The 13,964-nt window shown below is 49.5% G+C and overlaps 1 protein-coding gene across 1 annotated transcript in view; it reads left to right on the forward strand.

Annotated features, from left to right (window-relative positions):
- The window catches only part of Ksr2 (kinase suppressor of ras 2), a 359,063-nt gene that overhangs the window by 289,380 nt on the left and 55,719 nt on the right, over positions 1–13,964 (forward strand). The window contains exons 11-14 of the mRNA XM_059249748.1: positions 2,694–2,735; positions 3,267–3,339; positions 7,610–7,658; positions 9,959–10,326. Coding sequence (XP_059105731.1) covers positions 2,694–2,735; positions 3,267–3,339; positions 7,610–7,658; positions 9,959–10,326 — 532 coding nt within the window. The remainder of the gene's footprint in view (positions 1–2,693; positions 2,736–3,266; positions 3,340–7,609; positions 7,659–9,958; positions 10,327–13,964) is intronic.

A 13,964-nucleotide genomic window follows, 5' to 3' on the forward strand; every position in this document is an offset into this window, starting at 1 on the left:
GTAGTTTTAATTTTAGCCTTCTGTTGACAAAACCGCTTCGTGTGAAATTTGTACAGGTCTGTGTAACCAACAAGGCTCCTGGACTCACGAGCTGCCTTTGATTTGGACAGCTGTACTTTGTGACCCGGAACAAATTGTTTCCCGGTCTCTACACCTGTGATCCAGAATCAAAATAACCCCACTGGCGTCCCAAGGCTATCCCAGACCAGGAAATGGGCTAAGCCAAGAGCTTCCACTCTTGCGTCCTCAATAAAGAGCGGTGGCTTTGGTCAGTCCTCAGCCTGTTTCCCACCTACGTGTGTGGGGACTTGGGGCTCCCGAGGTGCTAGGATTTACTTATTAATCGACTCCAGCCTCAAGGGGAGTGTTTCATTTGCATCCCCCCAAGAAACAGTTTAGCACCTGAAGCTGTCTGGCTGTCTTTTGGTTCTAAATCACTCTTGTCTGTTAGTTAAGAGAGCTGGGAGTCCATTTTTCACCACTTGCTAACGCATCCATCCCACAGATCTAGGGCTCCTGGAGCCTCATGAATATCACAGTCCAAAGATGCTCATGTCCTTGTGGAACATGCATGCCATCTCCATACATCCTCCCACATGCTAAACTGTGGGAGACCGGCCCCCACATTTATTTACCCTGGGGACTCTAGAGGAGAGAGGGATAAGAGATTTAGATAGAAATATAGAGGGGAGAGAAACACAGGATACCCTCAGGTGGGCCTGGATCCTTATCCACTGGCCCAGAACTTTATTCCAAAGGGCTATTTATAACAATGCCAAGAGGCGAGGCAAAAGACCTCCCCCTTTGCTAGATACAGCCAAGTGTAGATCCTTCCAAACACCTGGTACCCAGGCCCGTGGTCCAATCATCCTCTTATGCAGCCCTGCTGGGTAAAGCCACTAGGAAACCTCAGTGGGCTCTACACTAAACCACCTCCAGGTGACACACAACACCGAGCTCTGGGTGAAAGCTGTATGGTTTTCACGTGTTGTGTAGGGCCTCACAGCCAGAAAAAATATATATACACGTGGTTGGTACAGGTATCATTTGTTAGGGACTTTTCCATCCTGGATCAGTTGTATCTGCACATGAAGAACCAAGGCCTCAGCCATGTCCACTCAGAACCCACTGCACACTCTGTGGAGTGATGGTCCCCATATCATGTACCCAGAGCTAGTATTGTCCCCATTTTGTCTGTGGACACCGAGACATGGAAAGGTTTGCTTGGATTTTACCAGGGACGCAAGCAGAGCCAACACTCAGCGCTACAAGATCAGCTTCTAGACGCCAGGCCCAGACCTGGGTCCTCCCAGGGAGGAGTCAAGTGGCAGTTAGCAGTCCTCGTCTCTGGAGGCAGTCACGTTGCTTCTGGTACCAGATGCTTCAGTAGCTTGTATGTGACCCCATCTATGCCAACCACCGTGCTTATTGCAGGGGAGTGGGGGTGGGGGTGTAAGCTGTCTGACCTACCCACACTCCATGCACCGTACCCCAAAGAAACAAATGGGCAAATTAGAAACCTTGGCCTTTGGTGAGTGGACCAGAGTGGTCGAGTAAGTTGTCAAGAGCATCAGCAAGTGAGGTTCAGGAAACATCTTTTGTATAATTATTCTTGTTACACATAGAGATTAATCCAAGCTTATGGTAAGCGGGGAAAGGCCTGCTCCCTGAAAGGGCAAAAGAGAAGAGAGAAAGATGTTCACACCCCGATCTCCAAGCCTGTGCCTGATGTGGAGAAAGGATTACAGCAGCTGGGATCAAATCGCAGATTTTGAGGGGCACAGATGATCCTGGATTAGGCTAAATTTGATCGCATAAGGGGCTGGCAAGACGACCAGCAGGAAGTCAGAACACAGCGGAGACGGGAGGGAATTGCTGGGGAGCCAAGGAGCGCTCGGGTTGGACCCTCTGCTGCCCATGCTTGCTGGGGAAGAGAAACCACCTGCCCAAAAGACTTGTTGGGACTCTGCAGGGAGTCCAAACCATCCACCTTGTCCATGGCTCTTTAAGACTTATTTTTCTGTTCCAGACTGTAGAGCAGTGGTTCTGAACCTTCCTAATGCTGAGACCCTTTAATAGAACTCCTCATGGGGTGGTGACCGCCAACCATAACATTATTTCGTCGCTACTTCATCACTGTGATTTTGCGATTGTTACAAATGGTAACGTAAACATCCATTGTGCAGGATATCTGATAGGCAGTCTGCAAAGGAGTTTCAACCCACAGGCTGAGAACCACCGCTGTGAAGGGAATCTGTTAGTGCTGTTGGGAGTCATTACGTTTATCGTCACTTGATAACAGTGCGAAGAAAATAGTCCAATGTGAAGTTTGATGCTGAAAATTTGTGTAAAGGATCTGTAAAAGCAGAGAGTATTTGGGATTATAGGTTCGTGGTGGTGGTGGTGGTGTTTGTGTGTGTGTGTGTGTGTGTGTGTGTGTGTGTGTGTGTGTGTGTGTGTGTGTGTTTCACTGTGCCTCTGAGAGGACCTGGCCTGGTTTTAGGGAGTGTGAGATGTCAAGTGGTTGAGTCCCACGTGTTCCTACTCCCTTAGAATTCGGGGTGTCTGCTGAAGCGTGGACACTCTGGGGGTGGACAGAGAATGACCATGCAGTGACAGTGGTGATGAGGCTTGGTGCCCACCCAGGCAGCACACGGGTGGCACTCACGCTGGTGTTCTCTGTCTTTTGCAAGCTCCCCACTACTACAAATACAAGCAGCAGTTCATCTTCCCAGGTGAGTGTCCTGGGAACCGGCCCTCTGAGGAGCAGGGATTGCTGGGGCTGGTGGAGAGAGGTCAAGAGCAGAGAGGAGACTAGTGGGGTCTCCACACTCCAGGATAACATCTGGACAAGGAAGAGGAGAAGGTAAGGGTGGGAGATGCCAAGGGCACCAAGGGACCCAAGGATATACCGAAGCATGGCAGAGGCCCAGGGGGTCAGCAGGCCAAAGGGACCTGAGCTGGACAGATGTGAACTGAATGGTCCCTTTGACCCAAAGGGGACTCAGGGGTGAGGAGGATTCAGGGATGGGCAGTGGATGCTTAGGCATCCTGTCTAGCCCCCTTGGCAGTGATGATGTGTATGCAGGATCCCTAGAATGCTGGTCCATCTCAGTGGGTGAGGCAGGGGGAAAGGAAGCTGGCGAACATTGGAATCCACAACACGGGGTAGGGTTGCTGGCTGCTGTGTCTGTTGCGGGGGGGGGGGGGGGTGAGGGTCATGGGTTCTAGGTTTGATCACTGAATATCTGCCCTCTGCCTCTTAGATGTGGTGCCTGTACCGGAGACGCCCACCCGGGCACCTCAAGTCATCCTACATCCTGTCACCTCGAATACAATGTAAGTGACTTCATCCCCCTACCCCAAGCTTGGGTACCTTCAGCCTTCCTGGTTTCTCTGCTGTCACTTTGTCTCAACCCTGAAGGAGATGAGTTGGGGACAGAAAGACACAGGACATGGCTCAATAGAGAGAAGGGGCTGGCACCCCAAGCTGAGAGAGAAGTGATAAGAGGCAGTGTTAGTCCTCACAAGCCAGCTCTTCCCGAGGCTCCGGTCCTCCATGGCAACTACAGTTTCTAGAGGTCACACCATTTTCTCACAGGGCCCTCCTCATGATTCCAGACAGCTGTCCCAGGTAACAGCTGGACTTTTGTTTATACCATGGTCTTCCTTTGGGGCTGGAGAGATGGCTCAGAGGTTAAGAACACTGGCTGTTCTTCCAGAGGTCCTGAGTTCAATTCCTAGCACAGCTCACAACCATCTGTAATGAGGTCTGGCTCCCTCTTCTGGCCTGCAGGGATACATGCAAACAGAATACTGTATACGTAATAAATAAATAAATTTTTTTTTAAAGTGTCCTTTAAGCTGAGCCTGGTGGCACCTGCCTGTCATCCCAGATGCTTGGGAGGTCAAAGCAAAACAATTACAAGTTCAAAGCCAGCTGGGGCAACTCCGTAAGGCCAGGTCACAAAAATCTAAACATCTAAAAAGGGCTGAAGATGTACTTTGGTTGTGAGGCTCTAGGTTAAATCCCTAGTCCTGAAGAGAAAGAGGGAGAGGGGACAGGGTGAAAGAAAGGGAAAAAAGATAAAGGAAAGACAGTGTTTACTTGGAATCAACAAACTCTAGCCTGTCAGACGAATCCCATCTGTCACTTGTTTTTATAAGTAAAGTTTTATTGAAACAGTACCATGCTCGTGTATATACTGGGCCATGACTGGCTGCCTCCTCAGTACAGCAGGAGGGTTGGGAGGTAATAAGGAAGCATATGGCTCCCAAAAGCCAAAAATATTGACTCCCTGGGCCCTTGCAGAAAGAGCTCTTATTTATACCACCGTGAAATGAACAGAAGCTGATTTGGGAGAATTTAGAATATTCTGAGAATAAGGGAAAAGAAATTCGCCCCTTGGAATTTCACGCTGCCAGAACGTTCTAGCGGGCTTTCTCATCCTGTTCCTGTATTGTGATTCATGACAGAGGCGGTTACAATCCGTGCAGTCCTGTTTTATCTTTAATACGGTGACGCTGATTTTTTCCCGTGCGATTCTGGGTTCTTCATAGGCAGTGTCTTACTGACTATAGAATGTCATACTGATGTGGGATTCAGACCTGCCCCCCCCCTCCACAGTAAACAATGTGGCCACAAATGTCTTTGGTGTACACATCCCCTGGATGGCCCATTGCTTAGACAAGCAGAGAAGTCACCCTCCTTCCCTTTGGTGCCTGTGCCCCAAGTCTGGGGCATGCTGGGATGTGACGAGTCTCGCAACTCTCATTTCTGCCCGCGTGCCTTTTCTTCTTGCCTCCCTAATGGCTCCATCCCACTTGACCCGCATCAGGACTCTGTGAAGCGCCGCCGACGTGGTGCATCTCTAAAATCAAAGGAGCAGTGTCTTGCCGGCGGGTACTTTGCTGACCTAGATCTCTGGGTCAGTTCTCTGCGGCTCACAAACCAGCTCCATGCTTTGTACAAGATGAACTCCAAGTTATTAATGATAGCTAGAGTTGCCGGGTTGGGGCGGAGAGCTGCTTGTGATCTGTGTAAATGTGTGAGGAGTAACGGAAGGCTGCAGCCAGAAGTCATTGAATAGCCCCGGCAGCTGGAAGCCCACCTTGAAACAGAAAGGAGCGGGCTGCCCTTAAGGGGACTAGCAAGGAGAGGGACGCCTGTGTTGTCCTGATTTCTTCACTGTCCCCACTTCCTACGGCAACACTGTAAATAATTGATTGACACACGTCACCAACAGTGACCCTCCCTCTCCTGGTTAGCTCTTGCATGGAGGTAGATTGACTCAGTCTGCAGGGCCCTTAGGTCCCTGAGATCTGAGGGGTGGGATAGGGAAACTCCTCCCACAATAGGGTGGGTAGGGGAGTTGCTCAACTTCCATCGGAGAAATAGAAAGAGGACATGGTTTTCCTGGTGATAGCTTTGCCCTACCTCTTCTGAGTTTTGTGTGTGGTCTGTAGCCAAGCTGCTCTGTTCCCACTGCTTTCCATAAACACACATCCTTGAGTGTCAAAAGCTTCCTCCAAACACCCCCTGTGGACGTTGACTGTACGCCACATCCCCATCACAAAACTATGCATTTGATAGTGCCCTCACGTTCTTAATACCCAGCCAACTATACCATCAAAACACAGCACATCCCTAACACCCTTAGTGTGTCCACACAACTCAGATAAGCCCTAACACACATCCCGTCGACCCTTGGATTGCTCACACATAGACCCGTGCTTAGAATACAGCTGCAGCTTTCGAGCTCAGTACGTGTGACACACACTCACACCTGTTTATTCCCACCCAGCAAAGTTCTTGTTTACGCATCTCGAGTCCATGAGATTGGCCAAGTTAAACTCCAACACCATTGTCTTAGTTGCCGCTCTGTTGCCGTGAAGAGACACCATGGCCAAGGCCAGTCTTATAAAAGGAAAACATTGAATATCGGGGGGGCTTCCTTACGGTTTCCGAGGGTCAGTTGGTTATCATCAGGGTGGGAAGCATGGCAGGCATGATGCCGGAGAAGTCACTGAGAACTACATTCTGATCCATGGGGTGGGGGGTGGGGGAGCAGACAGAAAGACAGACAGAGACAGACAGAGAGACTGGGCTCAGTCATATGGGCCTCTGAAACCTCAAAGCCCACCCTAAAGGACGCACTTCCTCCAACAAGACCACACCTCCTAATCTTTTCAAATAGTACCGCAATCTAGCAATTAAACATTCTAATATATGAGCCTGTGGGGGTCACTCTTATTTAGACCGTGACAACCAGGGACTTCCAGATGTGCCCAGTGAGTCTCTCTCCTGGGAATTCCCACAACCCTCCATTTATTCAGTTCACTGGTAGCCGCTGGCCCTTGTTTCTCCCCCTCTGCCCCTGTCTATGGTTAGTTATTTCAGCAGTAAAAAGACATCCCTTTATGTCAGGAGCAATCCTGCCTCCAACTCCAGAGCCTCTTCTTAAAGACATGCCTGGATGGATGGATGAAAATGAATGAATGAATGAAGAAGAAAATAAATGGACAGACAAATGCATTGATACTAAAATCCTTGTAGGGGGGCGGGGCATCCTTGTAGGATGGCTCCACAGCTAAGAGCACCTGTCAAGCTCTTGCAGGGGACTTGAGTTCGTTCTCAGCACCAGTGTCCGGTAGTGTGCTAATCTTATTTCTGTTGCTCTGATGAACACCATGACTAAAATCAGTTTGTGGAAGAAGGAGCTCACGTCAGCTTACAGCTGTCAGGTCACACGCGGTCATGGAGGGACGTTAGAGCAGGAACTCAAGGCGGGAACCTGAAGGCAGGAGCTGATGTGGAAGCCATGGAGGGGTGCTGCTGACTGCCTTACTCCCCATGGTTTGCTCTGTTTTATTTCTCACACAGCTCAGGACCATCTGCCTAGGGGATGGCACCACCAACAGTGGGCTGAGCCTTCCCATGTCAATCATTAATCAAGAAAGAGCCCCAGAGAATTGCCATTGGGCCAGTCTGATGGAGGCATTTTCTCAGTTGAGGTTCATCTTCCCAGATGACTCTAGCTTGTGTCAAGTTTTTTTAAAAAAAAAACACTAACCATTCCCGTTGGCTCATAACCCCGTGTGACTCCAACTCCAGGTCAGCTGCCCTCTAACTTTGATAGGTACCACAAGCATGTGTGCACACCCACACAGAGATACATAATTAAAATTAAAACTGAATCTTTTTTTTTAAACCCTCCTAGGAGATTCTGAACATGAAGTTTAGAAATATGATTTATTCTTTCCCAGTGCACAGGAGTTGTTCACCTGTGACATTTTCGCCCACTTAAAAAGAGGCTGCTTTACTAGTTGAAACCAAAGCAATAAAGGAAAGCAACCCCTGAGCAAACCAGGAGAATTTCTTTTAAAATAATGGTCTCGTGAGCTCTCTCTGTACTCAGCTCTGAGTTGTTTCAGATCCAAGTGTTTAAATCACACGGGAGATAAAGGTTATGTGGCTGCAACTTACCATTTTGGACTCCAGAGCGTGGCTCACCTTAAATCCAGAGTTGTAAGATCACGGGTGTTTTTGTTTCTCTCTCTCTCTCTCTCTCTCTCTCTCTCTCTCTCTCTCTCTCTCTCTGATTTACAGCTTGGAAGGAAATCCATTACTTCAGATTGAAGTGGAACCGACCTCGGAGGTGAGACTTTGAGATCGGCAAGTTGGCTTTGGCTCGAGGTTGGCGCAGCTGCCCGATGTCTTTGATGACGCAGAGGGATGGGGGCGGGGAGGTGGGGTACAGGGGCTGTTTGATGGATGTTCTCACTCTAGGACAATTAAGGAGCTATAGCTCCTCCAGGCGCTGAGCCTAATGGGCCGTTCAGCTGTGTTCATCCTGGCAGAGACAGTTGGAAGGAAATTGGCCTGTGCTTTGCATTTTTAGGTAAAAGAATTAGCTCAGGGCTGGGGGAAATGGGAAGAGGGATGTGCCCCACTGCCTTTGAAATAACATACAGTAGTGGTGGGAGCACCAAGGATGCTAGCTTGGCAGCATGGTGAGGAAGTTCTGGGCTTCCTTCCACCTGTGCTAAGGGAGTAAAGAAATGTCCTGGGGAATGACCATTGGGTCTGCCATCTAGGCCCTACTGTGTGCCCTGAGCTAAAATGTCTAGAAGCAGGGCTCTGGGAAAGAGGCCCACATTCCATTCTGAGACGGGAGCAGCCACCTAGAACTGACCAGTGTTGCTAGAGTTTTTCTGCCTGGCCCACAGTCAGGACAAATCTCTGACACCCGCCAGTCCCACAGCCACTCAGACCCAACCAAATAAACACAGAGACTTATATTGCTTACAAACTGTATGGCCGTGGCAGGCTTCTTGCTAACTGTTCTTATATCTTAAATTAATCCATTTCTATAAATCTATACCTTGCCACATGGCTCGTGGCTTACTGGGATCTTCACATGCTGGTTGTCATGGTGGCGGCTGGCAGTGTCTCTCCCTCAGCCTTCCACTTCCCAGAATTCTTCTCCTTGTCCCGCCTATACTTCCTGCCTAGCCAATGGCCAATAAGTGATTTATTTACTGACCAATCAGCAACACACTTGACATACAGACCATCCCACAGCAGACCAGTGTCATGGACAGCCAGCTCATAGACTTGGGGTCCAGTGAAGAGGTCCCTTTTTTAGGTGATCTTACCAAGGTCTCTGGGTTTCTCACAGCATCTGGCATCTGCTCTTCCTCTACATGTTATAATACAGTCCAATAGGCAAGATGCCCCTGAGCCTAGATATCCCCAACCCTACACATTCTCCCTTGTTCAATCACAACTAACCCCAAGAGTCATGTGATTAAAATGCAGGTCTCACTGCAGACCTGCTGATGTCTTAAAAATTATTAATTTTTATTTTACGTGCACTGGTCTTTTGCCATGGGTCTCGGGTCCCCTAGAACTGGAATTACAGACAGTTGTGAGCTGCCATGTGGATGCGGGGAATTAAACCTGGGTCCTCTGGAAGAGCAGTCAGTGTCCGTCACCACTGAGCCATCTCTCCAGCCCCAACCTGTCAATGTTTTAACTCAATAGATCCAGATGAGGCCTGAGAATCTGCATTTTCTCTGGCATCCCAGCAGATGTTTGATGTAGGCAGCCAAGCCATGGCAGGAACTTCAGAAATCATCAACTCACTTAAAATTTCACACCACCCCCTGGGGAAAATTCTTATCTTACTGCCACTTTATAGGGAGATAAGGAAAGCTCAGAGAGGTGGGCCATTTTCCCCACGGTTACACAGGCCAGAGGCCAGCTCACTGGGTCTAAGTGTTCAGCACAGGGCCTCGACTGTCTGTTCCGATGTCTCCCAGCCACCTGGTCTTACATGAGCTACAGAGCTTGGAACTATGGCCCTTGGACAATCTCTGAATCAATTCTGAATTCCCTGGAGGAGGCTGACAGACAGCCCATGCTGACGGTTGTCCCGTGTCACACGACGAGACACACAGTACATCCATCTTTTAGCCTGCTGTTCCTCTCACACACATACCGTCCAGCAAGTCAAAACCAGTGGAGCAGAACAGGAGTGACACTGGATAGCAGGGTTCCAGCAACCTGAATCTAAACTGTCTCCCTCCGCTTGGCTGTGATCCAGCGTGAGGACCTCCCAGGGTGACCAACATCCCAGGTTGCCCAGGATTGACAGGTATCCTGGGATGTGTCACTTTTCAGCGTGAAAACTTCAAAGTCCAGCCAAACTAGAACAGTTGGTCCCCTTCGCATTTCTCCTCTCTTAGCACAAGGCGGTGGGTCCACCTTGACTCCTCTTTAAGTCATTTCTTGTGGTTTGACTCCGATTCAAAGGCACCTGGGAAACAGCTCGGTCTACCTATAAAAATATGGAGTGTGTCCTGACCTCCACAGCACACATGGTACCCAACAGGCCCCGAGGGAGGATGGAGCTGGGGTGGCCATGGCTTTGACCTCTCTTCCCTCTGGCCACAGAATGAAGAAGGCCACGATGAAGCAGAGGAGTCCGAGGATGACTTTGAGGAGATGAACCTATCCCTCCTCTCAGCCCGGAGCTTCCCGCGCAAGGCCAGCCAGACCAGCATCTTCCTTCAGGAATGGGACATCCCCTTTGAGCAGCTAGAGATTGGCGAGCTCATTGGGAAGGGTCGCTTCGGGCAGGTGTACCACGGGCGCTGGCACGGTGAGGTGGCCATCCGGTTGATTGACATCGAGAGGGATAACGAGGACCAGCTCAAGGCCTTCAAGCGGGAAGTGATGGCCTACAGGCAGACCAGACATGAGAACGTGGTGCTCTTCATGGGAGCCTGCATGAGCCCGCCCCACCTGGCCATCATCACCAGGTCAGTCCCTGCGGCTCCCACGGGGCTTCGTTCAGGCTAATAGTGTCTTCAGGTCTTCCATCCATGTGGTTCACTCACAATCTTTTAAGCCCCTAGGAAACATTTTCAGGGCTTTAGCAGTGTGTGGGAAAAGTACTGCACTGGGAGCCAGAAAAGCCATGTCTGACCTCTACCCTGCATAGGGTCTCCAACTCTTGTCTCTCATTATGTAAAGTGAGTGGATTGCTTTAGACATAGGTCAGCCAACTTAGGTCAAGGCCCAGTGGGATCTGTGAGCCAGCCTCACAGGCTGAACAGTTTCTGTCTTAGCAAGTTGGTTCTGCCACTGTCACACAAAAAACAGCCATAGATGATATGTTGAATGGATTTGCATGGCAGTGTTGCGATAAAACTTTACTTATAAGCCCAAGTGGTGGGCCAGATCTGCCCCATAGTTTGATCTGAGATGCTGATGACTATGATTGTGGCTCTCACTGGTTCGCAGAATGTTTATGGAGCTGTTACCGCCATTGTCCTGAGTGTCCAGCATTCATGGGCTACAGGAGTTTTGGGCAGGGTGGGGGGAGGGTAGTTAAAGAGATCAACTTTTAAGAAAATGGCAGATGACACCTGATATAAAGCCTTGATCTTCACACACATGTAAACTCATATCCATGAGCACCCACAAACATATGAACATACACACACACACACACACACACACACACACACACACACACACAAAAGCTGGAGAGATGTGTCAGTCGGTACCTGAGTCTGATCCCAGGATATAGATAAGAAATATCTAGGTGTGGTGATGCCTGATTATAATTCAAATATGGGGATGATAAGGGACAGGGAGATTCCTGGGGCTGGCTGGTGAGCCGGTCTGGCTTACTCAGAGAACCCCAAGTCCCAGTGTGAGACCCTGTCTCACACAAACAAGATGGGCAGCCTGGGAAATGACAGCCGAGGTTGCCCTCTGCCCTTCATGTATACATGCATATGTATAATGCACACACACACACACACACACACACACACATCCAGGAAGATGGTGGGTGGTGGTGAACAGCTCTCTGACCTCGCCCAGCAACGTGAGACACTTTGAAAAAGCGAAGTAGCATTGGTTACACTTGAGTGGCTGTGACCCCGTCTCTGATGTGTTTCCAAATCCTCCCTTATTATGTCAGTTGGAGCTGGCTACAGCTGCGGGATTCTGGGTGTGGCCTGGGAATGCCACATGGAACCTTCAGCTTCCAGGACACAGCTCAAGCAGTAGCCTCTCACCATGAGTTGGTCCCCCATTGTGGAAGGTGTCAGGGAAGAGGCTGCAGCCTCAGCAGAGGTGGTATATTTTCAGTCTGTTCTCTTGAGTCTGTTTACTTAGACTTTGGTGGCAGAAGAATTATGTCATCGTGGATTATGCAAAGGGGGTGGGCACTGTGGCTCAGGTATCAAATGTCAAGTGCCTGTGAGGCCTGGGGATGGTGACAGAGGCCTTTACCTCTCCTTAAACCAGTGTAAGAGCAGGGGATCTCATGCCTACCCAAGCCAGATGTGGCTCTCCAGTCATCAATTCAGGGAGCAGGGGACAAATGCTTGATATGCTGTGCAGAGTAAAGGACTGACTCTGTAGCCCAGTGGTTTCCCTCTGTCCTGGGGATAGTTCTGGATTGAGTCCTGTTCTGTGGCCTGACTCTGCTGGGTGGCTGTGGTCAGCTGGCAGTGACGAGGATCGGGTCAGTTGTAGACCCGTGTGCTAGTCTGTACCCTGTCAGCTGGGGTGTCTCAGTTCTGTTTCATGTGACTTCCAGCTCGGGTCTTTCCCATGGTGGCCTCTGTTTCCCAGGTACAGTGAGGGGGTCAAAGGTTAAATGCACAGGTGCTTTTCATGCCTCCACTGGTCACGTACTGCTGACAACCATTGGCCGGTGCATCTCCTGTGGTCAACTAGATTCAAGTTAGGGAGAAAGACTTGCCCTCTGAATGGCAGACTCTGCAGGGAAAGGTCCACAGATGGTTTCTTTGGTTTCTTTGACAGACCTCCTCAGCGTCCCCCTTTGCACTCTGTGCTTCTCTCTCATCAGGAAGCAACTTCTCTCTCCCAGAAGTTAGGAACCTCTCACTTGAGACCTACAAGTCTGGTGACCCATGGATCTCAGGGACCCATTCCTTTTGTGTTCTGCTCCCCTTTCCCAAAGAGTGTTTCCTTGTACATGTCCGGACCCCATATTAGTAGCTTCAGAAAATGAGTGGCCATTATGAGAATGTACTGCTCATCCCTCAAGCCCAGCTGCGCTGCAGCCTTCTATTCTGTGACAGAACTCTGAGCCCCTGCCCCACGTGCCATAACAACCCATAGGTTTCACAAAGCACTCAGCCTTTTTCTGGTACCCCAATTTTAAAAAAAATCCCCAGCGGCTTTGGGACATAGAATTGGTCTCTGAAGTGTCTGGTGTTTTGTGTGAAGATACCAGATGAGCCCCGAGGAAGTAGCATCTATTCTCCGATTATTTTGTTGTTATGTATTTATCATAGGAGAGCTCGGTGTGTCCCACATTTCGCTCCATCTACATGTTGGTCCTGAAGAACTGCCCACCTGAGCGTTCTATTTGCAACCAGATATCTGAGTAATTTGATTAATCATTTGCATCCACATGATTGACTGTTAGTGGTGGATTGTTGGAAGCTAGCCAACTGACTAGAACAATTTGGGGGACCTTGGTTTTATTTTTACAGGGAGCATATGACCAGATAATTGCCTGGCATATTCTAGATCAATCCACAATGGTGTGTTCTAGCCAATTACTTAGTAATTATCATCAGAGCTAACAAGTATTTCAGAGCTTGGTTTCCTTGTAAAGCCATATGCTTGGCTCTCTGGGAATGAACATTAACTAGCCAGTTATCCAGTCACTATAGCCGCAAACAATTCGAATCTGGACGGCTAGATTATTTCATGATTGGGTCATTATGGAATTACTGCAAGCAATCGGCAGCCTGCACAATTGTTCATGGTGAAAACTCCAAATGGCATTGAAGGGCCAATACTGAAAGGTTTGATTGACAGTAACCCCATCCTTCAGCCCAGCTGCAGGGTTCCCTGAGCCTCGGTTTCTACATCTGTGGGATGAGTGGGCTGAAGCAGGTGTTTGTCCTAACTCTGACAAAATACTTGAGATCTCTGGGAATGGGCTTTTTGTGACTCAGTTGAGAAGAGTTTTGGAGCAGCAGCTTCCCGGAGTGATCTGTCTGGACCTCCTCACACACCCTGTGAGGAAGCAAGGCCGCTCAGGTGCAGACCCCTCTAAGTGATTGTATTCCATTCCTAACAAGTTACCCTGACTCTGTGGCATCAGGCAGCACCCCCTAGCTCCTTTACAGTTATGAGGGTGTGAGTGTGGTACTCACTAGACTGACGTGGAGGCCAGACCCAGCTTCTGGCTTTATCCACCTCGGCTTCTAGCTTCCTCCCCCATCTTAAGGTCAGCCACCACAGGACATCTTGTTTCCATGGTTATGTCAATGGCTTTGGTCAGATCTCCTTTGACTTCCCATGTGATGGGACAGTTACATTTAGGGCCCACCCAGATCACCTAGTACTACACATCACGTCCCCTTTTGCCATCTGAGGTAGCCTTTGGTTGTTGGTGTCT

This window comes from Peromyscus eremicus, chromosome 23 (genome assembly GCF_949786415.1).
Source record: "Peromyscus eremicus chromosome 23, PerEre_H2_v1, whole genome shotgun sequence".
In the NCBI taxonomy this organism is placed as follows: domain Eukaryota; kingdom Metazoa; phylum Chordata; class Mammalia; order Rodentia; family Cricetidae; genus Peromyscus; species Peromyscus eremicus.